Consider the following 26727-nt stretch of genomic DNA (forward strand, 5'->3'; position numbering starts at 1 on the left):
CCGGGAGATTCCCCTGCACATTTACTTTTGGGATTACGGAACGGTATTCCGGGAGATTCCCCTGCACATTTACTTTAGGACTACGGAACGGTATTCCGGGAGATTCCCCCTGCATATTTACTTTTGGGACTACGAGGCGGTACCTCGGGAGATTCCCCATGTCTTGCATATTTACTTTTGGGACTACTAGGCGGTACTTCGGGAGTGCCCTTTTGTTGATATTTTTTATGGATGCACTTGCCTTTGGTTATTTTGTTTTTCCGTAATTTGTAAATTCTTGTATTTTCCGTGATGTATTATTTGACTTAATATTAAGTGCTTTGTATTTTTTTTTATGTATTGTGTTGACCTTGACTTTTTCGTACAAGACTTTGAGGATTTGTATTTTTTGGTTGTACTTGTTTTTGATGATTGAGTTGTTTTAAATAAAAGAAAATTTTCTAGTATGTTTAATTTAATAAATTCTATATCCAAATCAGTAGTTTAGGTGATGCTTTATTTTAATGAAAATGTCATTTTTCCTCACTCAAACGATTTCTAAAATAAACTTATCTTTTTGTTGATTTCTTACTTGATTTAAAGATTTTTAACCTTACTTTATTGAAAATAAATTGATCATGCGGATCTTATATATATTGATATTTTGGTACGTGAGTTGTCCGTGCAGTTATGAAAATAATATGGACTTGAGGTGCCGGATAAAAATATGATGATTTTATTATTGACACGTGAGTTGTCGGTGTGATGGTGATAGAAAAATGGGCATGAGGTGCTGTGGAAAATATGAAAGTGGGCTGAGACCCGTAATTTTTATGATTGTGAAATGAGGTGTCACATGGTGACTTTTACTTGAAAATATATTTATTGAAAAGAATTATATTTGAAAGATAATTATTCAAAAGAAGTATATTCGAAAGATATTTATCTTACAGAATAATATGTGAAGGATTTATATTTGAAGGACTTGGCTTGTTGAATGTACTTGTGTTCCTTATTCCCGTGAGTAATAATTATGATGTTCTTATTGCCTTGTTGTTATATCACTGGTTGAGTTTGTTGTTATCATTGCTAGTTATTTTTCAGTATTATTGTATACTGCTATATTGTACAAGTTATTTGACTAGTGAGTGTCTTGACTGTACCTCGTCTCTACTCCACTGAGGTTAGTCTTGATACTTACTGGGTACCGACCGTGGAGTACTCATACTACACTTCTGCACATTTTTGTGCAGAGCCAGGTATTGGAGGTATCGGACCTGGACATAGTTAGATTGTGATCGCAAAGATTCAAGGTAGAGTTGCTTGGTCATCGCAGTCCCTTGGAGTCTGTTCATTTTTTTGTACTGTTAATTTTTAATCAAACAATATTTGAGTATTCGATCATTGAGATCATTTCATGTATTATGTTAGAGTTCGTGACTCAGTACTACCAGTCTTGGGAGGTTGTTATAATTATTTCCGTTGTTGGTTTCGTTTAGAATTAAAAAAAAATGACTTCGAAATATAATGAAAATCGGCTTACCTAGTCTTAGATACTAGGTGCCATCACGACGCTTGTGGTGGGATTTTGGGTTTTGACAAGTTGGTATCAGAGCTCTAGATTCATAGGTTCTACGAGTCACGAATGAGTTTAGTAGAGTCTTGCGGATCGGTACGGAGACGTATTTACTTATCTTCGAGAGGCTATAGAACTGTTAGGAAATTTTACTTCTTTCATTCCTTATCGTGCGACATTTATTCAGCTTAAAGTATATATCTTATGTTCTTTTGCATCCACTCGTGTATGAAATTGCGCACTCGGTGTCAACTATGCGCCAACAGTTTGTGATACTATAGAGGGGTTTTAAGGGGCCCAGAGTGCTCAACCATTATTACAACATGTCGTCCAGATCGAGGATACAGAAGTATTAAGAGATCATTCAGTTGTGCACATTAAGGTGCAGCAGATTCTGATATCTGGTTGATAAGTATGATATTAAGAAGGTTTAATTAATTGCCTAATCATCACAATTGTGGTAGGGTCACGGGGTGGATGTAGATCTGAAATAGTTGGTGGTATTAGAGACTATATAGTTCGTATGGGATTTCTATTTAGCTAAGGGTACATACGCAACAAAGGCACTGGAGGAAGCGAGTTTAACTATCACGAGGATGGTATGCGCCAAATAAATAGCTTGAGGTGTCTTATGACCGGTGTCCTACGAGCGATGAAGGTTAGTACTGTAGATCGTCAGAATATACCCTATGGCTTCGCGCCAAGTGAGGGAGTCCTCTATCAACGATCAGATTGAGGGGTCATGTGTTATATGAGATTCGGCCTGAGATGTATTTATGTGGTATTGAAAGGTTCTCCAAAACCTGTTTATGATTAAGAGCTGAGATTGGTATGGGATGATGCTGGGACTTGCGGTATCCCCGCGTCGTTAATAATTCTACATTTCAGTATCAACGGGGTCATGAAAATAATTTCAGAATACTCGGGGTATTCCAGTAAGTTCTTTAATGCACCACCAGCATGGGGTTCCTATAATGGTTATTCCAGTTATCCGGCACAGACTCAGTGTGAGCAGCCGAACCCTCATATAAGTTGTTATGAGTGTGGTGACACTAGGCACATCATGAGAGATTGTCCCAGACTTTGGAGGGGTAGATTTCATCAGAGCCCTCCAGCTACAAGCTTTATTCCAGTTAATACTCCACATGCACAGTCAGTTAGAGGCGGAGGACGGGCGGCTAGTGGGCGCCTAAGAGGTGGAGGCCCGATCCGTTGATATAATTGCTATGATTTGGCTGAGCCCAATACACCAGATGGTGTCGTTACAGGTACGATCCTGATTTGTTATAAAGGGGTATTTTCCCTTAGTTTGCTTCGGATCCGAATATTGAGGTGAGTCCTCCTATTATGCTCTCCTTATGGGTAAGCTTCGAAAATTTGTGAACCACTCATATGTGTATCTGTGTTGGGAGGTTTGATGATGTTAGCCCGTGTCTATCATTTTTATTGTGTACATCATTTAGGGCTATAAGTCCAAACGTGACTTTTTTATTTCTCACTACTGTGAGTTTTGATGTGATTTCGGAATAATTGATTTCAATTTTATGAATTATATGCCCTACCTGTATGAAGGTTCATTATATGTTGTGAAAATTGTTTATGAAATATATTGAAAAGAAGAAAGAAAGGAAATTGAAAATTTTAATTGGCTCAATGTGCAAAATACTTGTGATTCGGAGTTGAGGACGAGATCCTCGCATTTTTATATGATGTGAAATATTTAAACCGGGCTACAAGCCGCGGTGGAAGCTATATATGGACGAGGTCCTTGTGGTGAAATGTTTACGAGTTTAAAATTCTCCTTTTGTGAAATTTAATTGTACAATAATATTAATAGTAAGTCATGCCTGTTAGGCTTATCTGATAATTCTTGTGTATTGTTCTCTGCATATTCAATCATTTTCGTGTGGTAAACATTGAGTTTTAACCTATGAGATGAGTGCCCAGGTGACGTTAAATGTGACTCATCAATCCGAGTAAGCAATCACGAGGTCTTCATGCCTCACATTCTGTTGTCGGTGTTGTGAAAATTCGAAATGAGGTGGTACTTAATATGAGATTAATTGATGATGCTGGAATTAATTATGAATAACTTTTTTAAGACAGAGATGTGGTGATGAGCATACATATGATGTGCTTCATGTCCTGATATCATTATGATAATACAGTACTTGTAATGCTGAGATTGGTATTATTGATATATACCTTGTGGTATTTTGTTGTGTTGTGGATGTGTTGTTAGGAGTGGTTTTGGTATTATTCTGGCAGGTGGATAGGCCCAATTACAGGGGAGACTCTACCGAAATTTCTGAAAAATTTGGGAGTTAGTGAAATTTGGAGGATTGAGATTTGCAAAGGAAGAGATAAATATGTTATGTGTTTGAGGGCGAATGATCCTAAGCGGGGAAGAATGTAGCAACACGAAAAAATTTTGAAGTACTTCAACACTATCAAAAAAGTTGATGTGTGCGTAGGCACGAGTTACTATAGCCAGTTGAGACTAATTCCGTGTGTCAAAGTGAAAATCAGGCCTTATGGAAATGATTGGAGAGTTAGGGAATTTGCTTTAAAGCTTATAAGAATGGAGAAAAGAAATAATCTCAATTGAGATGGTATCGTCGGACCCGTGTTAAATTGCGGGAACATAGAATCACCCACAAATATGTGTGTAAAAATACACTCAGTAATTTAAAGTCCTCAGAAAGATTCTTGGCACGTTCGAGGACGAACGTATGTTTAAGAGGTGGAGAATGTAACGACCCGACTTGTTGTTTTAAGAATTAATACCCCGTTCAACGACTTAAGGTCCCGGGCAACTTCATAATATGTATTATGACCCACGGTATGGTCGAGTTTGATTTTCGGAAGATTTAGAATTTAATTGAAAGAGAAATTATCATTTTGAAGCTTAAATGGAAAGAGTTGACCAAAGAGTTCACTTTTGAGCAAACGACCTCGGAATAGAATTTTGATGATGTCAATAGCTTCGTATGATGATTTTGGACTTAGGCGCGTGTTCGGATTCGGATTTGGAAGTCCGTAGGACAATTCGACGCATTTTGGCGAACGTTGGAAAATAGACGATTTTCGAAAAGTTTGATCGAAGGTTGAATTTTTTATAACGAGGTCGGAATCCAATTCTGGAAATTGTAATAGGTCCATTATGTCACTTATGACTTGTGTGCAAAATTTGAGGTCAATCGAACTTGATTCGATAGGTTTCGGCATCGAATGTTGAATTTGGAAATTTCATAATAGACTAAGTTTCAAGTGAGTTCGCACAAGATCTAACTTCAAATGAGCATACCTCTCTCGATATGAATAGTTATATAGTGTATTACCTATAAAACTAAAGGTCTATGTGTCTAGTTTCCAACGCTTCAAACCGTTCATCATTCAGACATTTCTACAAGAAGTTATGACCACATTACCAAAGGCTGGAAAAATACAATTCTGTGACCAATTATAAGATCGCAAAATAGTTATGCGATAGCAAAACTGCTTCTGCGACCGCAAACTGGTCGCAGAATGGACCAGAAGAGCCCAGTTCTGGGCACCGATTTTGCGATCAGATTTGCGGCCAGCATACCCATTCTGCGGTCCATTATGCGACCGCAGACCTGCTTCTGGAGGGTTAATTTTTCTATTTTCATAACCCGACCTCATTTTGATAAATAGGCTTCGGGGTTTATTTTGGGGTATTTTTCTGAAAGTTTTAGAGAGAGATAAGAGCATTTTAGAGAGAGAAGGAGGGAACCTAACATTCTAATCATCCAATCTTCAAGAATCAAGGAAGCTAATCACAAGATCTTCATCAAAGAGATAAGATTCAACTCCTAGTCTTCAATTTCGAGTTTGGGGTAAAAGATTGGTGATTGGCGGTATGATTCTTGGGTGTAAGAGTATTATGTATATATGCTTGTACCAATAAGGTTTGTGGGAAGATTTTTGAGATCAAATAAGTAAAGATTGGGTTTTGGAATGAAGGAAATCTTGTAAAAGAACCTTGTAACCAAATTTGTACACCTAGTGTTTGATAAAATGCTCAAATGAGCTGAAACCATGAAAATCTTCCTAATTATGGTCCACTTTTGTTATGCTTCTAAATAGATTGAAGTTGCTAGAATTTTTGAAACCTCGTAGTAATGTAAGGAAGGCTCAAGAAAGATTGGACGAAGGTCAATTCAAGCAAGAAGGCGATTTTGAAATATCGGCCTAACTTCAAAAAAGTAAGTATCTTGCTTAACCTCGAGTGAGAAAATTTTCCCTTAGGCATTGAGTCTTATGTGCAAATTGTGTAATTGAAAACCATGTACGCGAGGTGACGAGTATGTACTTGATTTATATGTGCGAATTTCATTGATTAAAAATCATTAGATGCCCTTATGTATTAAATTGGAAATTATTGGCACTTATTAAATCCTCTATTTGTCATGCCTAGGTCCTTGTTTGTTGAAATTTTTTCTATATGATGATTTGGTGTGATTGCCACCTTGAATTTATGTGAAATATATTTTGTAAAGATTTTGTACATATTATGGTCGAGCCATGGGTTCCTTATTGTGAAAAATGATGTATTGTTAATTTATGTGGCAAGTTGTGATATGTGAGCACTTGATGTGCAGTTGTTGAAATCATATTTACTTTGGGACTACGAAACGGTATTCCGGGAGATCCCCCTGCCCTGCACATTTACTTTGGGACTACGGAACGGTATTCCGGGAGATTCCCCTGCACATTTACTTTTGGGATTACGGAACGGTATTCCGGGAGATTCCCCTGCACATTTACTTTAGGACTACGGAACGGTATTCCGGGAGATTCCCCCTGCATATTTACTTTTGGGACTACGAGGCGGTACCTCGGGAGATTCCCCATGTCTTGCATATTTACTTTTGGGACTACTAGGCGGTACTTCGGGAGTGCCCTTTTGTTGATATTTTTTATGGATGCACTTGCCTTTGGTTATTTTATTTTTCCATAATTTGTAAATTCTTGTATTTTTTGTGATGTATTATTTGACTTAATATTAAGTGTTTTGTATTTTTTTTTATGTATTGTGTTGACCTTGACTTTTTCGTACAAGACTTTGAGGATTTGTATTTTTCGGTTGTACTTGTTTTTGATGATTGAGTTGTTTTAAATAAAAGAAAATTTTTTCAGTATGTTTAATTTAATAAATTCTATATCCAAATCAGTAGTTTAGGTGATACTTTATTTTAATGGAAATGTCATTTTTCCTCACTCAAACGATTTCTAAAATAAACTTATCTTTTTGTTGATTTCTTACTTGATTTAAAGATTTTTAACCTTACTTTATTGAAAATAAATTGATCATGCGGATCTTATATATATTGATATTTTGGTACGTGAGTTGTCCGTGCAGTTATAAAAATAATATGGGCATGAGGTGCCGGATAAAAATATGATGATTTTATTATTGACACGTGAGTTGTCGGTGTGATGGTGATAGAAATATGGGCACGAGGTGCCGTGGAAAATATGAAAGTGGGCTGAGACCCGTAATTTTTATGATTGTGAAATGAGGTGTCACATGGTGACTTTTACTTGAAAATATATTTATTGAAAAGAATTATATTTGAAAGATAATTATTCAAAAGAAGTATATTCGAAAGATATTTTATCTTAAAGAATAATATGTGAAGGATTTATATTTGAAGGACTTGACTTGTTGATTGTACTTGTGTTCCTTATTCCCCTGAGTAATAATTATGATGTTCTTATTGCCTTGTTGTTATATCACTGGTTGAGTTTGTTGTTATCATTGCTAGTTGTTTTCTAGTATTATTGTATACTGCTATATTGTACAAGTTATTTGACTAGTGAGTGTCTTGACTGTACCTCGTCTCTACTCCACTGAGGTTAGTCTTGATACTTACTGGGTACCGACCGTGGTGTACTCATACTACACTTCTGCATATTTTTGTGCAGAGCCAGGTATTGGAGGTATCGGACCTGGACAGAGTTAGAGTGTGATCGCAAAGATTCAAGGTAGAGTTGCTTGGTCGTCGCAGTCCCTTGGAGTCTGTTAATTTTTTTGTACTGTTAATTTTTAATCAAACAATATTTGAGTATTCGATCATTGAGATCATTTCATGTATTATGTTAGAGTTCGTGACTCAGTACTACGAGTCTTGGGAGGTTGTTATAATTATTTCCGTTGTTGGTTTCGTTTATAATATAAAAAATGACTTCGAAATGTAATGAAAATTGGCTTACCTAGTCTTAGAGACTAGGTATCATCACGACGCTTGTGGTGGGATTTTGGGTCGTGACAGGTATTTTCGTCCGAGCGGGTAAAAATTTATTAAGCACTGGCTAAAGAGTAAATATATTCTAAACAGTGGTTAATTAAAGAGTAAAGATATCTTTAATTAATGGCTAACTGTGCACAATAATTTCCCTTTTTCATATTTTTTTAGCTTTGATAATTTAACTCACTCGATGTCTTATTTCAATATTATATACGAATTAAACAAAGAAAAGATTCCACTTGTAATTAAGACTGTAGACGCTGTTGAAGCAGATTGTGATGACAGCTCAGGGTGAAAGTACATTCTTAACTACAAGGATTATTATCATGATACTTTAGTGAGTTTAAATTTTATAGTGCGACGAAAAAAAAATATTTATACGATCACATCATTATAAGTTGATAACAAGTAAATCTTTATGATATTAGCCGTTAATTAACTTGATAAAAATAAAAACTAACCTAATAAATATCATAAGTTATCACTAATAATGTGCATGATCTACATATATAACTTAAAAGAGGTGGAGCCAAGATTTTAATTTATGAGTTCAATTTGAATTTTAGAACGACGACTTTTAAGTGCTAATATGAGTTCTAATTTATATATTTTACATATTTAATAATTTTTTAACACAAATATCTTATTTGAGCAAAAGTTATTGGATTCGATCGAACAAGCATACGGGCTTCTAGCTCCGCCCCTCTTAAATCCTTTTTTTTAAAATTTAAAGTCGTAGCCTAAATTTATACGGCTCTTCATCTAGTTATTCATTCATTTCCTTAATTTGCATGTCTTGATTCTTATTGGATCTAGTAGGCAGCAACATGCATGCATATGTACAGTTCAATACTGTTCTAAGTATGGAAAAACAGATCCTTTTTTGTCTTTTCGAATACAGAAACGGTAGAAAACAACGTTTCCAATACTATCTTCTTCTCTCTTTTTTTGCTTTAAATTAGTTGAATTTGAAAGGGGGTAGGGACAGTTTAAACTTTAAAGATTCAAACAAAAGCCATTTTGTTTGACTACGTAGACATACGTATTCGGTTTTCGTATAATCCATGTTACTCGGCGTTGCAGACAAAAACATACAAGATATTGCACATGGAAATTCTTACTTCTTAATTTGCCGATTTAGAAAAGATGTTATACATCTAGCTAGGGCAGAGGGAGAGTATTAGCTGCATGTTCGAATGAACCCAATAGCTTTTACATAAATTTATTATTTATATTATAAAATTCATTAAATATGCATATATATTTAATTGTGAATACAGTAACTAAAACGATTATGGATTCAGCAGTAAGTTTAGAACTTACAAACTTTAATTTCTAGTTCCGCCTCTATTTATGTTGGTTACGTGTTGTATTTTAACTAGTCAGTTGATAAATAAGGATGAGCTAATCGTTTAATATAATTAATTAGTGAGGAGAAGAGGCGCATCTAGAATTTTTATAACATGAGTGCATCACTAAACAAATGAGAAAAAAATATTAAGTGAGATTTGATTCATACTCCTCAAGGTAAATAACTTAACATTCAATAGTGCACCATTTAGCTTCTTTGAGCATGAGTGCCAACAGATAATATTACACCAATTCAAAAAAATATGTACATAAAATACCTAGTTTGGCAGAGAGTCCATGAATTCATGTGCCCCATATATTTACCTATAAATACGCCCTAGGTAAGAAACAGTTTGTATTTGACTAATTAATTTAAAAAATATTTTTGAGTATTAATTAGTATTCGGCCAAACTTTTAAAAATATTTTTAAGTGTACTTTCTGCAAAAGTGCTATTCGAAAAAGTACTTTTAATTTAGAAAAAAATTATCTACTTCTACTCAAAAATATTTTTTCCATCTAAAAGATTAATCAAACACCTTAACTTTCGAAAAAAGAAAAGCAATTTTTACAACAAAAAAAATACTTTTGACCAAAAAGAAGCTTAAAATAAGTGAACTAGGTTGACGGCTGCAGCTAATTAAGATGGCTAACCATGTGGTTAATTACCTTAATTATTTTGGTGATGGTAGGTAAGCTGTCATTGTCTTTGGGTCTGTCCAAGAAAATAAATGCCGTACGTTTCACATGTGAGAGGGATAAGCAGGCCAAAGTTTCAGACAGTATGGGATGCCAATATAATGAATTATGGCAGAAGATTAAAGTACCTATCTTGTGTACTTCCATACTTGAATTGGGTACATAGAAATGCGCAAAAGCTTATCTATTCTCTCTTTTCAATCTTTTAATATAAACCAAACTAGCAGCCAATACTAATAGGCAGATCAAAAAATTTGGATATGTTAGAACTTTAGTGGCCCAATATTTATTACTATTTGTTAAAGATCAAATGCATATTGTAGCCTTAACTTTATGGATTCCCGTGAACAAAGTAATTTTTGTTTAAATTTTATATTTATATTAAGAAATTTATTAAATATATATAAATATTTGATTATATTCAATTATTATTGTATAAATAACTCGATGTCGTTTTAGGAATCTATAAACTTTAAATCTTAGATTTTCCATAGTAACAATACACATGAATAAGAGTAATAGAGTATACTTCTATCCCATTGTTATTTTTTAACAAATTCATGTTCAATTGTTGTTAATTAACATCATGCAGTAAATTAATAGATAACGGTGTTGTGAGCGCCTTTGGCACCTGATAATAACAAGCTGAAACACCAACAAAATGTGTTTGAATTCAACTGCTTCAGTTGGGCATAACGTACTGATGTATATATATATATAGTAAAACTATATATGCCATTTAATGGTGTGTATAAACCATGTTATGTATTTATTCTTTTATACATCTGTCATAAATTAATTAGGCAAAAACTTGGTTACGAAATCAAATCTTAAGTTGGATCAAATATGGACGAGTTAAAAATGAAATACGAAAGTTTTATGACCCGATTTGATCATCCAAAGTTTTCTTGGTTTCAAATGAATTGAGTTAAGGTGAGCTGAGAACTGGTCATTATCTGTTCAACTCAAATAAATCCAAAATTTAAGAGCTTTTGCCGATCTTTTCTGTTTGGATCGGGAATCCGGGTAGTGTGGAATTTAGTCAAACAACGGTATAATGACAGTAACAAAGACAATGAAAGTTGATAACAATGTCAATTAAATCATATAAAGAAGACATAAATTTAACGTGGTTCGGTCAAAGTGACCTACGTCCACAAACGGAGAGGAGTAATTTCACTATACCAACAAGAGTACAAAAGAGAATATAAAATTAGAGTAAACACTCTAATTAATCCCAAATACCCTAAGAGAATAACCTCACAAGATCACTCCAAAGAAAGGGTTCACAAGTGCTTCCCAACACTAACTCTCATACAAAATACTCTTAATAAAGGAGGAAAAGAAGAAACAAGAAATGAAGACTCAAGTCTTGTTGGTGTGTCTAAAATGAACTAATGGCCTTCCCTTTTATAGCCAAAAAAGTCTTGGCATCTTAGGTGTAAAAGAAGAGATACAACTTGTGCAAATGATGTCCATTATACAATGCAATATTTTTGGGTCCCAAAGAATATTGCCAACAAAGTCTACACTTTGCAAAGATACGTATGTTTATGTGAGATGGACTCCATTAGCCAAAATATTGGTCATAATTACAAATCTCCACCTTGACCTAATTTTGGCTAATATAGTAAGTTTGTTCCACCTTCTCCGCAAAAGCCCTAATGGGCATATGTCAAAATTTAATACCATCAAAATCAGACAAGTTGTCTGATACCGAAACTGTAGTATTGGCATATAACAGTGGAGCCCAATAAAGTATACAACGAACCAGATCTGTATGCTTTCATGATCACAAGAACACCTTGAAATATTTTCAGAACTCCACCTTCACCAGTGAATTTGCACCCAAGGGATTCTAAAGTGCCCAAAGATATGAGATTTTTCTTCAACTCAGGAACATATCTAATATCGGTGAGAATTCTCACCACACCATCGTGCATTATGATCTGAATTGTACCTTTGCCAATAATGTTACAAGTAGCATTGTTATCCAATTGGACAACTCTACCTGCAACTGAATCATATGTAGAAAATAAGTCCTTGCTAGGACACATATGATACGAACAACCGGAATCTAAAATTCACTCATTGTCTAATCTGAAACTAGTTTCAGTTGCTAAAAATATAGTTCCCTCAATCTCATCAGTTGCTACACTAGCTTCGGCGGTGTCAATATTTTTGTGCTCATTTTTTCTTTCTTTATGTTTTTCTTTATTTTTCAGTTTATAACATTCACAGATAATGTGACATTTCATATGATAATAACAACACTCTAAATTATTGTATTTGGATTTTGAGTCGGATTTGCCCCTAACAAACAAGTCAACTTCCGTTTGAGTTCCACTAACTTCCCTAGTAATATCACTATCTATCTGTTCTTTTGATTTTAAGATAGATTTAATATCCTTATAAGAGATATTATCCTTTGCATAAAGTATAGTATCTCTTATATGCTTAAAAGATGGGGGTAGAGAACAAATCAATAACACGGCTTGATCCTCATCTTTAATTTCAGCATCTATATTACTCAAATCCATAAGAATGGAATCAAAGGTGTCAAGATGAGAGAGAATAGAGGTACCTTCACCCATACAAATTGTATAAAGCTTTTGCTTAAGGTAAAGTCTATTTTTCACCGCCCCTTCATATATAAGGTTTTCAATTTTTCCCACATGCCTTTAGTTGTGATTTCTACAGAAACTTCATGTAAAACCTCATTTAAGAGATTTAAAATGATACCTGCTTTTGCCCTTTTGTCTATGACGGCAAACTCCTCATCCGTCATTTTATCCGGCTTCTTCTCCTTTCCTTGCAGCGCCAAATCTAAGCCATCCTAAATTAGGATAGCTTCCATCTTTAATTGTCACATTACGAAGTTTGCACTTCAATCAAATTTCTCAACATAAGTCTTTGTTAAAGTCATATTGGCTATTGAAATAAACCCGGTTAGATCTGGCTCTGATACCAATTTATTAGGATCGGAAATCCGGGTAGTGCAAAATTTAGCCAAACAACGGTATAATGACAATAACAAAGACAATAAAAGTTGATAACAACGACAATTAAAGCATAGAAAGAAGACACAAATTTAACGTGGTTCGGTCAAAGTGACCTAAGTCCACAAGCAGAGAAAAGTAATTTCACTTTACCAACAAGAGTACAAAAGAGAGTACAAAATTAGAGTAAACACTATAATTAATCCCAAATACCCTAAGAAAATAATCTCACAAGATCACTCCAAAGAAAGGGTTCACACAAGTGCTTCCCAACACTAACTCTTATACAAAATACTCTTAATAAAGGAGGAAAGGAAGAAACAATAAATGAAGACTCAAGTCTTGTTGGTGTGTCTAAAATGAACTAATGGCCTTCCCTTTTATAACCAAAAAAGTCTTGGCCTCTTAGGTGTAAAAGAAGAGATACAACTTATGCAAATGATGTCCATCATACAATGCAATATTTTTGAGTCCCAAAAAATATTGCCAACAAAGTCTACACTTTGCAAAGATGCTTATACTTATGTGAGATGGACTCTATTAGCCAAAATATTGGCCATAATTACATTTTCCTTACTTTGTTTTAGAAAAATTCCAGAACTAAATCCCCATATTTCGTTCCTTTACGCTTCTACAGGTTGAGTTGGGCCAATAATATGGCCCAAGTTATTGCAACATCTCTAATGAGTTGATTTGGTGAAAATAGCGCGAGCTAGTCAGTTTTCGGACTGGTAATTGAAAAATAGCCAGCATTTGCAAAGTCATTGAAAAATAGCCACTATTTTGTTTCAACACGGAAAGTTCCAGTATAATATACTGGAGATTGGAGCACATGTGTATTAACTTTCAGTATATTATGCTGGAACTCCAATATAATATGCTGGAATATTTTTCGAATTTTGAACAGTGTTTTCGTTCAGATTTATCTTTAAATGAAAAGTGGCTAAGTTTCGATTACTTTTGAAACTGTGGCTATTTTTCAATTACCACTAGTAAATTTGGCTATTTTTGAATTTCACCGGTTGATTTGGGTTACACTTAATTTGACGTTTCAATGAATGTTAACTCAACTAATCATTCAAATTTTGACAAGATTAAACGAGTTAGTATTTATGAGATTACTATAATTAATACCCAAACAAAAGGTATATAATTATTTGGATTATAATACTATCATAGTACACATTAGGGGGCTTAAAAGTTGATACATCTCGTACATTTGAAATCAATAGTCGCTTTTCTTTTGTTATGATTTCTAATCAAGTCAAACAATTTTGGATTAATAGGACTTTATGTTGGAAGGTTGCTTAATTTGTGGATTATATTAACTTGTTCTTGGGAAGATCATATATTCGTCTTGACTGCACTTCCTTGCTTCATTACTATACTATCAGTTTAAATATGAATTTAGTTATATACACTGAAAATGCAAAGATAGTATCACTAACCAAATACATAATTCTTGAGATGGCATTTTAACTTAGGTGTATTGAAATGAATAGGGCCGCAAGTAAAGCGGATGATTGATATAGAGCAGAACCCAAGTAGTTCGGATTGAGGCCTAGTTGATTGATTCATTTTCAAGTCCTGCTGTTTAATATAAGGGTAGTCCGGTGCACACGCCTGTTCGGGAAGGGTGTGGTGTAGGCAGCCTACTATGATGCAAGTATCAATGGTTGATTCCACGGCTCGAACCCGTGACCTATAGGTCATACAGAGACAACTTTATCATTGTTGCTGCTTAATATAAGTGTGTGGGCAGCCCGGTGCACTAAGTTTTCGCTATACGCGGGGTCCGGAGAAGGGCCAGACCACAAGGGTTTATTGTACGCTGTCTTATCCTACATTTCTGCAAGAGACTGTTACCACGGCTCGAACCCGTGACCTCCGAGTTTAATTGCTAGAGTTAAGTAGAGAAGTTGAATTGCAAACTCCATGCTCCTGATGTCTAACAATGCTCATGAGCCATCACTTCACTTAACTTCAACATGAATTAGTGACATTTTCCATCAGAAAATAACAAGGTGACTGACATTTATTTTCAATCCTAACTAAAGTGACAGTTCTCTTTACAACAACCTAGAAATTCCGATTCAAATTCTCACTCATCAACTCTTCTTTTCTTGTTTGCCTTGGCAATGGTTAAGGTTAGTCCCAAAATTTAAGCCAAACCGACAAGCTTCTCACTGATTTCCCATACTTTACGTGCTTTCTCTGCATCACTGGCTTCTTCAGACAACTGGTTCTCAAAAGAAGCTGAATCTTTGTTCCAGCTCCAGTACACACCTGATTTAGTCAGGCTTGGATCACTTACAACCTGCATAAGATAAATAAAAGAATAGCTTATGTTAAAGATTTGCAAACCAAGAGTTAGCTATCAGTCAATCAACTACGTCTCAATCTCAAGCTACTCAGCCTAAACTACAGTGAAAAAAGTCTGAAATTTTTCTAAGGGTGTTCAAGAGTTAGTATATATATGTATAAAAGTAGTAATATTTGACCTATATACATAGTATAATCTTCAGGCGAAGGGTGGTTATTTGAGTCATCTATATTAATTCCGTTCTATTGAAGACCAAAACTGAATTAGAATAAATGCATCCGTCAATCAACTATTTCTCAATCCCAAACTAGTCAATGGCGAAGTCAGCAATTTCGCTGAGGGTATTCAAGATTTAACATATATGTGTGAAAGTGATATTTGATGAAGGGGAGTCTTGGAGCAAAAGTAAATTTGCCTCCATATGACCTATAGGTCACGGGTTCGAGTCGAGGAACCACTAATGCTTGCATTAAGGTAGGCTGACTACATCACACCCTTTGAGGTGCGGCCCTTCCCCGAACCCTGTGTGAACGCAGGATGCCTTGTGCACTGGGATGTCATGTCATGTCCTGTGTGAAAGTGATACTTGACCGATATAAATAATTTTTCGGCAAGGGCGTTCAACTGATCATCCTTCAGCAGGCTGTAGCTCAGTCCCTGCTTAGCTATATAAATGATCTATATTCATTCTGTTCTATTCAGGTCCAAAACTAAGAGTTAGATAAATGCATCTTATATGTTGACAAGGTTGGCTGTCACTATATTTATTAGTACTAATAATTATTGTTACCTGAGCAAGCCTCTTTCCAGCTTCAGTCTCAGAGACAAATCCCTTAGTAATATACTGCTGGAATGGAGGGAAAAGGAGCCTAAACAAGGGAATGTGCTCTCTGAATAGCCCTGTTGTTGCAATGCAGCCAGGGTAAAGAGAGGCAAATGTAATGCCAGTTTCTTCGTGGTATCGACGATGGAATTCCTGCATAGTGAGCATGTTACAGACTTTGCTGTCTTTGTACGCTTTTGCACCGTCGAATTCCCCACCATCGATCATCGCTGAACTGTTAATTCCATTTAAACCCCCGGCCATACCCCTCAAGTCACCAAGATTTGCCTTTGGAGGTACATTTCCAGCCAAAGTATTCGTGTTTCCTGTCATATGATTTTAGTCAAGAAAAGTTAGTCTCCCACGAAAAAGAGTACAAACAAGTCTATATACAAGAGAGATCCCTTAATATCCATTTGAGAAAATAGATGAATAGATAAGGCGGAACCAGCTAAAAGAGAGCGTATTTCACTAAAACAAGAAGGAAGAAAGTGGCTTTGACAAAGAAGGGCTTCTATTAAGATTAGTTTCTTAGTAAGGGATAAGGCAATAGGCAAGCAGGGGTAGATGTAGAGTGGCGTTACCAGGTTCATCCGAACCTAGTACTTTCTACACACAATATAAGTTTTTGTGTAAAAGTTCATTAAATTTGCAGCAAATGATAGGTTTAAACCAACGAGATCAATGCTAAAAGTTAAGGTTGAAACCATAGATTTTAAATTCTGGATCCGCCTCTGTAAGCAAGGGCATAGCAGATATGTGAGAGCGCTATTGTGCTTATGGGAAACTATTGTAATACTCAATGTGCTAAGTGTTTCAGTTACCTGTAATTGAACCAACAATTATGAGTCTTTTTGAAGGGTAATCAGATTGCTTCAAGTCATCAAGCAACAATCTTGAAAGAAGGAAATGTCCAAGGTGGTTAGTGCCAACACTAATCTCAAAGCCTTCAGCTGTAAATGAAGGCTCTTTAGCAGTTGGTTGGTACACAGCTGCATTGGCAACCAATACATCAAGAGGGCGACCAGACCTCCGGAAGTTATCGACGAATTGGCGGACGCTGTCAAGCGACGCGAGGTCTAAATGCATGATGGTGTAATTCTCCTTAGGCATGCCAACTGATTTTGCAGCTTTCTCAGCTTTTAAAAAGTCCCTACAAGCCATAATTACATGCCATTTTCCGGTCTCGGATAGTGCTTTTGCTGTGGCCAGGCCTAATCCTGAAGAGGCTCCAGTGACAATTGCACACCCTTTTCTTAAGGTTTTCTTTCCTGCTGGAGAATTAGTGGTTACGCCTGGAGATGCAACCATTGTTGCCCTTACTGCTCCATTGGACAATCTTCTTTGGCTCTGTAAGAAATCAAATATCAGTAAAATTTGAAACTTTTTTGCTATTTCTACAAAAGGACTCTAGGAGTGATTCACATGAAACTTTAACATAGAATAATAATACTCTCTTCATTCCAATCTTTATGACACTTTTTTCTATTTTGAGATGTTAGAGAATATTTGATTCTTTTTTATAACCGAGAATTTTCCAAGGGACAATGGCGTATGGTCCAAAATTAGGTGGATAATGGGTCCACCCTTCTACCCTTTTCTATTTATATAGTAGGATTCTGAATGCAGCAGGATTCAAACCACATTACGCACTGCGCTCTTACCACTAGAGCTAAGCCCTGGGGTAAAATATTTGACAATTCTACTTCTATACAGCTTTCAAAAATTGTCCAAATTCATTAAGTTGCTCGTATTTAGCCATTAGAAGGGGAGCGTTGGAGCAACTATAAAGATGTCTCCATGTGACCTATAGGTCAAAGGTTCGAGCCGTGGAAGCAACCATAGGCTGTCTACATCACACCCTTTAGGGTGCGTCACTTCCCTGGACCTTGCGTTAACCCAAGATGCCTTGTGCACTAGGCTGCCCTTTTTGCTCATATTTCGCAATTATTGTGATGTTTGCTCAGTCAAACTAACTTTTCAATCACTACTTTAATACCTTGTTCCACCACCGCTATTGTAATATGTGTCAAATTAACATCATAAAATCCATGTCTATTACATATCATCACATAGAAATTAGAATGAAATTGAGCTAGAGAGTATCAATGTGCTGCATTTGGTACCTTGACTTTGAATGAAGAGGAGCCAAAATCAGATTTAGTGTAGTCAGAGAGAGAAACTCCAAAGAGACTAGAATTCTTCAAGTTTGCACTAGCTTTCCCCTGCAAGATTACAAATTGATAAAAGAAAGAATCAGTAATGTAGCTTCAGATTCCAATTGCAGACTAAAATACAAGCTGATCAAAGTATTACGTTGCTCGGACTCTTCAAAAATGTTGTCGCACAGTGTCAGATCCTCCAAATATATACTAGTTTTGGAGGATCCGACGCGGCAACATTTTTGAAAAATCCGAACAACAGATTTTCTTGACGAAATGGGAAGGAAAATACTACCTCTTTGGAAATGGAGAAAGTAGAAGGAACAAGAGCAGCAGCATGAAGAGCCATGAAAATGTTCAAGAAAAGAAAAAGGGTTGGTCTAAAGTCAGCTAAAGATATTAAAATAAGAGTGCTTGAACTACTGATATTGCAATGGTTTGGTCACTTATATATATACAGTGGAAATGATGGCTGTAACAGTGATTTGAGACAAAATAATAATGTCATTTTGGATATGAAAGTAGGGGTTGGATAAGATAGTTTTTTATGGAAGTATCTGCCCCATCAATTTGTAGCCACCAATCAGAATTCAAGGTTTAGATTTTCTCTGATATTTTTGGAACTTTTTTCTCATTGGATAGATACAAGAAAAAGGATATTTTATTTTGGCTCTCTGCCCAAAGCAATCTACTTCCATAGGTATGGGTTTCAGCATGGAAAATCCGAAGACACAAGACAGCTAAACTCTCCATGCAATTGGGATAATATTTTTAGGAATGTTCCAAAAATGCTTCTTAAAAATTAAAACACTCTGCTTTTCTTTTGTTTTGAATTTAGAAAGGTTTTTCTGGAAGAAAATCTTACTTCAATAGATTGTTTCAAAATATAAAAACCTAAAATTATAATCAGAAGTATCAGGTTCAAGTTTTAAGAAGGGAAAAATTTTGATCGGGAGCGCTTCCCCCTTAATTGGCCCTACACGGCGCGAACTGAAATTAGTATGGGCCTCATTATGGGTATTGGGCAGAAAAAAAGTTTGGCTGTAACTTAATTATGAGAAGTACATTGGTGTTTTTTCTTGCTTTTGAAAATTAGCATTGTCACAGCTGAACAAATTAGATTTTAGAAAATAAAATTAAAATAAAACTATTTAGCATATAACATTAAACTGAGACAAATCTTAAACGAAGCAACTTGAACTTATTTGGGATTGATGCATAGTAGCTGTAGTGGCGGCTAAAAATCATCTTAACTTTCTTGAATACATGCTTCAAAAGCTAGCAACTATCACACCTCACAAACTAATTATCTAGTGCTTCTACAAAATCTCACTCAAATTTTTATACTGATTTTTACTACAATGACAATAACTATGTTTCAGTCTCAAACAAGTCGGGAATGGACAAGAGGGGAGGATGTCAATGTTGAAGAAACTCTTACAAATACATTTCTACATCTACTCATAGATGAACATCAAGTACAACAGAACTCATTCACTCTTAGCTTCACTGACTTTATGCATACAAAGCCTGCTTGAGTGAATTATCAAAGAATTGTGTTTCAATTAAATGTACAACGAAATTACAAGATTTTCAACTCTACAATTGCTGATTACAGAAAAAACTAGTAGTATATTTTTCTAACAAAGTTGTACCTTCTTTTTTTCCTTTTCATTATACTATCCTCAGATCATGATAGATCTTTCCTCTTTCTGTTTGCCCTACTTCCCCCCTTCACAGTGCCTAGTCAGGCAGGGTCCTTATCTGAGTCTTTGATACAAAAAAAAAGAAAAATTGCTTATATTACATATCTCACCAATATCTGTACAAATTTCGACAATTTGGCTGTAGCTGTGTATTGTGGCATCTCGACCAACAAACCCGAGACGTTCTTGCTTTGTGCATGGGTCATGTATTATTCCAATCATCGCGAAGACTTGCATTTTGTCTCTAAAACCGGATTGGTAAGCCAAAATTTTGGAAAATCCTGATCTCCCCTCGGTGGCTTGCAGTTACAATCACCAAACCCCAGCAAGACTTTGTTTGATTTAAACCACTGGAAAAATCAATACTAGAATCTGTACTGGCTCGAGGACTACTACGATATTTAGTAGCTAGAAGAAGTTTTTCCTCCGGCCATGTTGCTGAGATTCTATCAATAAAGTAGTTGTTCGTGGCACTAGATATGGTTCCATGAAGAGGGCTGTTACTACAGCCAGAAGTCAACGGCGAGCACTCGTTGCCATTCTCTTCAACAGGTGAAGGTGGATGGTTAGCAGTGGACACCTCGTCGATACCAACATGATCACTTTGTTCCCCCGAAGATGTAGTTTGAAATCTCCATGTATCGGACATGCCAGGCCAAGGAATGGCCACTGAAACATCTTGAGAATGAAAATGCTCATAAAACTGTGTAATAGTAACACCTTTATTCCTGCTTGGTCGAGAATCGCCTTCATGTTTCCAGATATAGACATGTGAATCCTCACTGGCACAGACCACATATCTAGCATCGGCGGTCATAGAGGCTGAGATATGCCTACTAGTATTACGAAAACCTGTCATAGTTCGTGCTAACTCGATGACGAGGAAGAGTACAAGAAACTAAAAATGAAAATTGTGCATAATAGAAAAACATGCATACACAATTCCTAAATAGCTAAAAGTTCAAGCAGTGGAAAAGATTGTTTAGCAGCACAAAGAAAGGAGAAATAGCAAAAGGTTCAGACTCCTCAAAAAAGATCAACTCACACAGTATAAACAACTAATATCTTATTCATAAGATATCTCGTATAATAGCAAAGCATTCTCGTACTTTATATAACCATATATATATATATATATATATATATATATATATATATATATATATATATATATATATATGACGTAAACCCACAAAATCAAACCAAATACCCATCAATCTACACTTCTCGGTCATAGATATAGTCAAAGCACCCAAGGTAAGTTGACCAAATCCGGAGTGGATCCCACACCCATGTCGTGTTGACATGGCTGCGGCAAGGATTTTGAAGAGTCTGTGCAACATGGACTAGTGGTCAAGTCAACCGAAGTTGAAACTTTAATCAATTCTAACATAGCAATATCAATGCAACCCACAAGCTTCATAAGGTAATATATCAGTTAATGTACCTTTGAACTTGTGAACAAGATCAGAACCATCAACAACACGGATTCTTGAGTCTGCAGATGTTATAAGCACTTGGGTTGTACTTCCTGGCACAAACTGTTCATGAAAAAATATCAGTTGCTAACCAATTTAAACAGACTACTTGAACTGCTTCATCCATCACAAATTTTGCCATACTTCCTTTTTTAGATTGTCCTAAAAATTGCATTCACTTTCCTAAAAGGAAAACTTTTTCCTACACTTTTCAATATTTTAGTATGTAATCTGTATGTGAGACTCACTTCTATACTTGAGAAAAGTTCAAATTCTTTCAAAGTTTAATTTTATCCCAAATACATTAACCAGATTCTGTTTAAATTCCATATAGGCTTCAACTTTACAAATAATTGTGCCAAGTACAATCAGATTACTTGTTAAATAGCAAAATAGAGGGCGTGCATCTTTTAGCAATGAAGGATTAATATTTGCCGTCTGCCTTCCCCTTGTCTCTTGGAAGCGAATTTAGCTCCTAATCTACAACACTACTTCCTATTTGTTTACCCATTATTTAACTCTTTTTGAAAAGGTAACATATCATTATTTGATATTTTTGTTCTTTTATTCGAAAGAACCTTGATAAATTATTTACTTGAACTTTTAGAATATAAAACAACAGTAAACAATTAAAAGTTAGATAAGGATATGCACAGACATAGCATATGCAAAGTATCTTGTTAATACAAGAAAAGTACGTAGATGAACTTGTAAAGATAAACTCCAGCATCAGCAATCAATTAAAATTACTGTACCTGGAAACCAGTAATTTTCCTTTGGTGAGCCTTTTTCTTCTTATTCTGCAGAATGATTTTAGCTTTTTGCTGCAATTTATTATCTGAAAGCAGAGAAGCATAAAGTATCAACATGTGGAGTACATAACTTCCCTCTACAGAAGAAGATGGGAATAAAGAGGGGACAGCAAAGGAACAGTAAGTCAAACCTGATGTGTTGTACAAATGACAGCTCCCCTTGTACGACCCAACAAATGCCCCCTTGAAAAAAGTTACAAAAACGCATTAGAAACTTAAACTGTAAAATATGCAAATCCAGGACATTTGGTTTTCGCCTTTTAATAGGATTTAGCAGACTCTCACCTGACCATCTGGTGTATAGCAAGCAGCAGTGACCATCTCATGCAGATCGTTCCAATCAACAACTTGCCGCTCTGGAATGCTCCATATACGAACCTTAGAATCTAGGGACCCACTGATGAAGTATCTATCATCAACAGGGTTAAACTGGATGCAGGTTACTGAATCAAGGCAAGGAAAAGAAAACATTGCAATCAGCATATTTGTGAAAAAGTTCCAATTCATCTATTAACATACTACTAATTTCTAGGCCATACACTAAAACACTCTTCCTGTCTACAGAATCTTACGACTGAAACATGGAACTCTAAAACTGGCCTGGGGAGTAGAGTAGTGAAAAGATAAGAGTTCAGGTACATATACCATAGTCACTGTGTGAGAAGATCTTCAAACAAGATTTGCTAGAAAGTTCCCAAAGCCGCACTGTTTTGTCCATTGATGATGAGAGCAATTGCTGGTAAAGGAAAGTGGGAGGAAGACAAACGTTAACGAGATGTATCCAGGAAAATTACCATGAAATAGAGCTCACTTATTCAATACGGGAACTTATTGGGCATCTGGACACAAATTTTTGAAGAGCTATATTCTTAGGGGTTACCACTTACCGCTCATCAATATTTTTTCAAATGTACTGAAAATGTTAATTAAACAGCGATTGCAATGGACGAGTAGTACAATCCCAACAATATGTTTCTTAGTACACCAGCTACAAGTGAAAGAACTAAGGAAATTAACCATTTACGTCTTGTACACTTTCATTTGTATACGAGAAAGGCTAAGAGAGCTAAACATATAAGGATGCTTTAAGGTACAAATATTTTCCCTTTTGCCTTCCAAATATCTCTAATTTCTTTCCTTCCAAACAGTCAACCATACAGCCGCTGGTATAGTGCTCCACAATTTTTTGTTGCCTTTTTGTAGTCCTCTTCTATTCCAACAATGTAGTACGTATTGAGATTTTGACTTCAAGCAAAATCAAAAACATGTACCACATCTGGATTGTGATTCTGCAGCGGATGTATAAGTATTTTGCATCTTCATAATCTTCTTCACATATTACACGTCAGGTGCAAATGATCATACCTCTTATTTGAAGACTGCTGGGTCAAGCAAGCCTCTCTGGCCCACTACCCATGAAAACGACTATACCTTGTAAGGTGCTTTGTTTCTCCATATCAATTTTCATGGCCATATTTGTTCTTGTTTTCTACTTTGAGACAATACTTTTTTAAGAATAATACTTTTGCCAGGCTTTACTGAGAAAAGACCATCCTTACGTTCCTTACATACTATCCTATCTGGTATTGATTGCTGCCTCTGGAAGCTATCTATCATTATCTGCATGAAGCTGCTCATAATCTCCATTTCCCAATCACTGCACCTTCTAAGGCGAATGTTCCGTCCTTGAGTGGACAAGTAATTTTCTGCGTGATTATTTACTATGCTGAAAATGTCAAGGAGCTGAACTTTTGAGGGTTATATATCCTAACCATCTTTATTTCCAAAATATAGTTTTTCTACCATCGCCTACTTTTATGTAAATGTGTTCTGAGAACATATTCCATAAGTTTCTGATGTATTTCCAATTCCCAACTCCATACGAATGCCTTGGCATTACTGTGATCCAAGATTTTTTTTTTTCATATTGTACTTATCTATAATCACCAGAGGAATTTCGTATAAAATCATTATATGATGTAATAGGTGCAACCTTTTTGATGAAATAATTGGCTTCATTGATGTCATCAAGAAGATGCAAAATATTACAAGAAGCAGAAGCATAGAAGCTTCAAAAAGCAAAAAAAAAAAAAAAAAAAAAAGACCACCTGTAATAGGTGCAACCTTTAGGACCATAAAACTGCATCCTGAAAATATTCTAGAAACCGAATGGCATAGAAGCTGGTGATTTGCTATAAAATAAAATAAAAAACTGCCAGATTATTTCGAACAATTCAACTAAAAATGATTCTTTTGTTAGATGAAACTCTATGAAAAAAGAGCACATATATCAATAAATCAATCAACTAATCCTAACACCTTAATGTGAAATAAGTTGGTATCAACTTCACAAATCTTCTGTATCCATTATGTTATATTCAGGTCATAATTATTAATCCATACTAAATTAAGTAGGATAAAAATTAGAATACCAGTTCAAGCAATTAGATACTAAGATAAAAATAAGAATGCCAGCTAACCTCCGACTTGGACCACGAGAGATCAAGCACATCATCCAAATGGCCCTCAAATGAACAGATAGGCTTTTCTGAAAGCGCAAAAACAGTCTCTGGCACCAAAACATGGTCAAAGCCTATTGATTTTCGACTTATAGATGACCTTCCTCTTCTTTTCTTCTCAAAATTACCATCAAAATTTGGCGACATAGTAGCTGGCTCTGGAGATCCAGTAGCCAAAAACAATAGATTCAAATTCCCATCTTCTCGCTTATCCAACAATAGATCACCTTTCCTCTCCGATGATGTAACCTTCCTAACTTGTATGACGCGGTCCTCACCAGCACTAGCAAGATATTTTCCATCCAAACTAAATTGAATAGTCCAAATAGAACCATTGTGTGCTTGTATCTCTTGGCTCTTATAAAGAGCAGTAAGTTCTTTGCTGGATTTCCCATATTGTCGAACCCTAACTCTTTCAGGTCCATTAAGCGAACCATCCTGACTATCATCCGTCGCAGAGCTTGACCTTTGGCCACCTTTCTCAGAAGACGTGTCCCTCTCATCACTACTTCGTCGCTCCTTATGACCTGTTACCGAGCTAGCCACATTTCTAATGCTCTTTAGCCAGCTTCCCCTTTTCTTAGTTTTAAGCCCAGCTCCAGCAATCCCATTCACAATATCCAAATTATTATTATTATTATTATTATTATTACCGTCTTCCACATTTTGTCGTCTCATTAATTCCTGAACAATTGGTGAAGTTCCAACACACATATCAAATTCTTCCATAGTCAATTGCTTACCGGTACTGACTTCCTTAAGTTTGTTCCACATCCCGTCCTCTCTCACTTCATTGACCACAAACTTCTTCCCATTATCCAGATCCTTTATAGTACACGCCGTCTCCTCAATTTCAACGTCTCCATTCGATTCCAAATCATTCTCCTCCTCTACCTCACCATTTTCCAACAAATTACAGCTTTCATTGTCCCTCGAATCAGCTCTAATCGCCACCGCTGCAGATCCATCGCCATTATGTAATTGATCCACATTTCCATTATTATGTACAACTATACTATCATCGGCATTAACACAAAGAATTTCACTACTTTTATGAACTGAAGAACAAGAAGGAAAACTAGAGGAATTGGAATCGCCATCTAATTTTGATCGAACGATCCCAGAAACACTACATTTGCTACTACTAATAGTCTGGCACTTCAAATGAAGTGATGAAACCGATCTGAGGCTAAGACCCATTTGACGAAAAAGACGAAAACGGCGTTCTTCAATAGAGGAAGGTTCTGAGATCCACACATCATAGTTGTTTAAAACGCCCATTGGGAATTTAGGGACTGAATGTGGGTCTAAAATGGCATAATTGGGGGACCCCAAATTGGAAATAGGATATCCATCCTCGTTTTCGTCTTCAGAAGAGGAGGAACAAGAAGTGTGTGAAGAAGAGAGTAAACGATCAAGAGAGTCGTGAAAGTAGTCGTTCTCTTCGTATTCTTCTACTTCAATAGTTTTGCTCATTCTTCTCCTCCTACGTTTGGAGGCGGCATTCCCATGAAAATGCCTCAAAATCAACTCCAAGACTGAGATCCAGCTATAAACTGAGCTCACAGTAATGTGTACAAAGTATCTCTGCGTGTATAAATATGAGTGAGAGTGAAAACTGAGGATGTGAGAGTCTTGTGAGTGTGTGGGAAAACGGGCAGATTGTGGGGTTAGCTTTGGGAACTCAGATCCGATGATGGGTTTAGAGAGAGAGAGAGTGCGTGTGAGAGAGAGAGAGAGAAAGAGGTAACGAAGCCCTATGCAGGGGGAAGTGAAGAAGAAAGAAATGACTCAATAAGACCAAAGGAAAAAGGACAGAAAGAAAGAAATGAAGAAAAACAATAAGTGCTCCATTGAAACGGGGGCAAGTTGCAAATCTTTAAATTTTACAATTTTTTTTTTGTTTCCGTGTCCTTGCTCGCATTGAAGCGCGATTATATCCGATTTCCCAAAAACATTTCCTACCACAAATTTTTTTATACTCAAAATTCAAACCGGAGACATCTAGTTAAGAGAAGAACAGTCGC

General features: G+C 35.9%; 2 protein-coding genes across 2 annotated transcripts; both read right to left on the reverse strand.

Moving 5' to 3' along the window:
- Positions 1-14824: 14824 nt before the first annotated feature.
- On the reverse strand, positions 14825-18688 carry LOC104096631 (protochlorophyllide reductase-like). Its single transcript, XM_009603035.4, has 5 exons — positions 18481-18688; positions 18150-18248; positions 16848-17373; positions 15991-16349; positions 14825-15194 (listed from the first exon to the last, which is right to left on the reverse strand). The coding sequence occupies exons 1-5, from the start codon at positions 18532-18534 to the stop codon at positions 15039-15041; spliced, it is 1194 nt and encodes a 397-aa protein (XP_009601330.1). The 5' UTR covers positions 18535-18688; the 3' UTR covers positions 14825-15038.
- Positions 18689-19724: 1036 nt separating this feature from the next.
- On the reverse strand, positions 19725-26489 carry LOC104096633 (uncharacterized). Its single transcript, XM_009603037.4, has 7 exons — positions 24662-26489; positions 22827-22917; positions 22467-22624; positions 22313-22364; positions 22125-22207; positions 21339-21432; positions 19725-20743 (listed from the first exon to the last, which is right to left on the reverse strand). The coding sequence occupies exons 1-7, from the start codon at positions 26174-26176 to the stop codon at positions 20136-20138; spliced, it is 2601 nt and encodes an 866-aa protein (XP_009601332.1). The 5' UTR covers positions 26177-26489; the 3' UTR covers positions 19725-20135.
- Between the last annotated feature and the right edge of the window lie 238 nt (positions 26490-26727).

This window comes from Nicotiana tomentosiformis, chromosome 8 (genome assembly GCF_000390325.3).
Source record: "Nicotiana tomentosiformis chromosome 8, ASM39032v3, whole genome shotgun sequence".
Taxonomy (NCBI): Eukaryota; Viridiplantae; Streptophyta; class Magnoliopsida; order Solanales; family Solanaceae; genus Nicotiana; species Nicotiana tomentosiformis.

Bases quoted from the DNA above. Each gene is read 5' to 3' on its own strand.
- LOC104096633 (XM_009603037.4), bottom strand. From the start codon at position 26,176: ATGAGCAAAACTATTGAAGTAGAAGAATACGAAGAGAACGACTACTTT. The intron at 22,625-22,826 runs GTATATGTACCT...GCCTTGATTCAG, and splicing joins CTTCTCACACAGTGACTATG to TAACCTGCATCCAGTTTAAC. The intron at 22,365-22,466 runs GTGAGAGTCTGC...ACTTTTTTCAAG, and splicing joins GCTATACACCAGATGGTCAG to GGGGCATTTGTTGGGTCGTA.
- LOC104096631 (XM_009603035.4), bottom strand. From the start codon at position 18,534: ATGGCTCTTCATGCTGCTGCTCTTGTTCCTTCTACTTTCTCCATTTCC. The intron at 17,374-18,149 runs GTACCAAATGCA...GATTTCTTACAG, and splicing joins CCTCTTCATTCAAAGTCAAG to AGCCAAAGAAGATTGTCCAA. The intron at 16,350-16,847 runs GTAACTGAAACA...ATCATATGACAG, and splicing joins AATTGTTGGTTCAATTACAG to GAAACACGAATACTTTGGCT.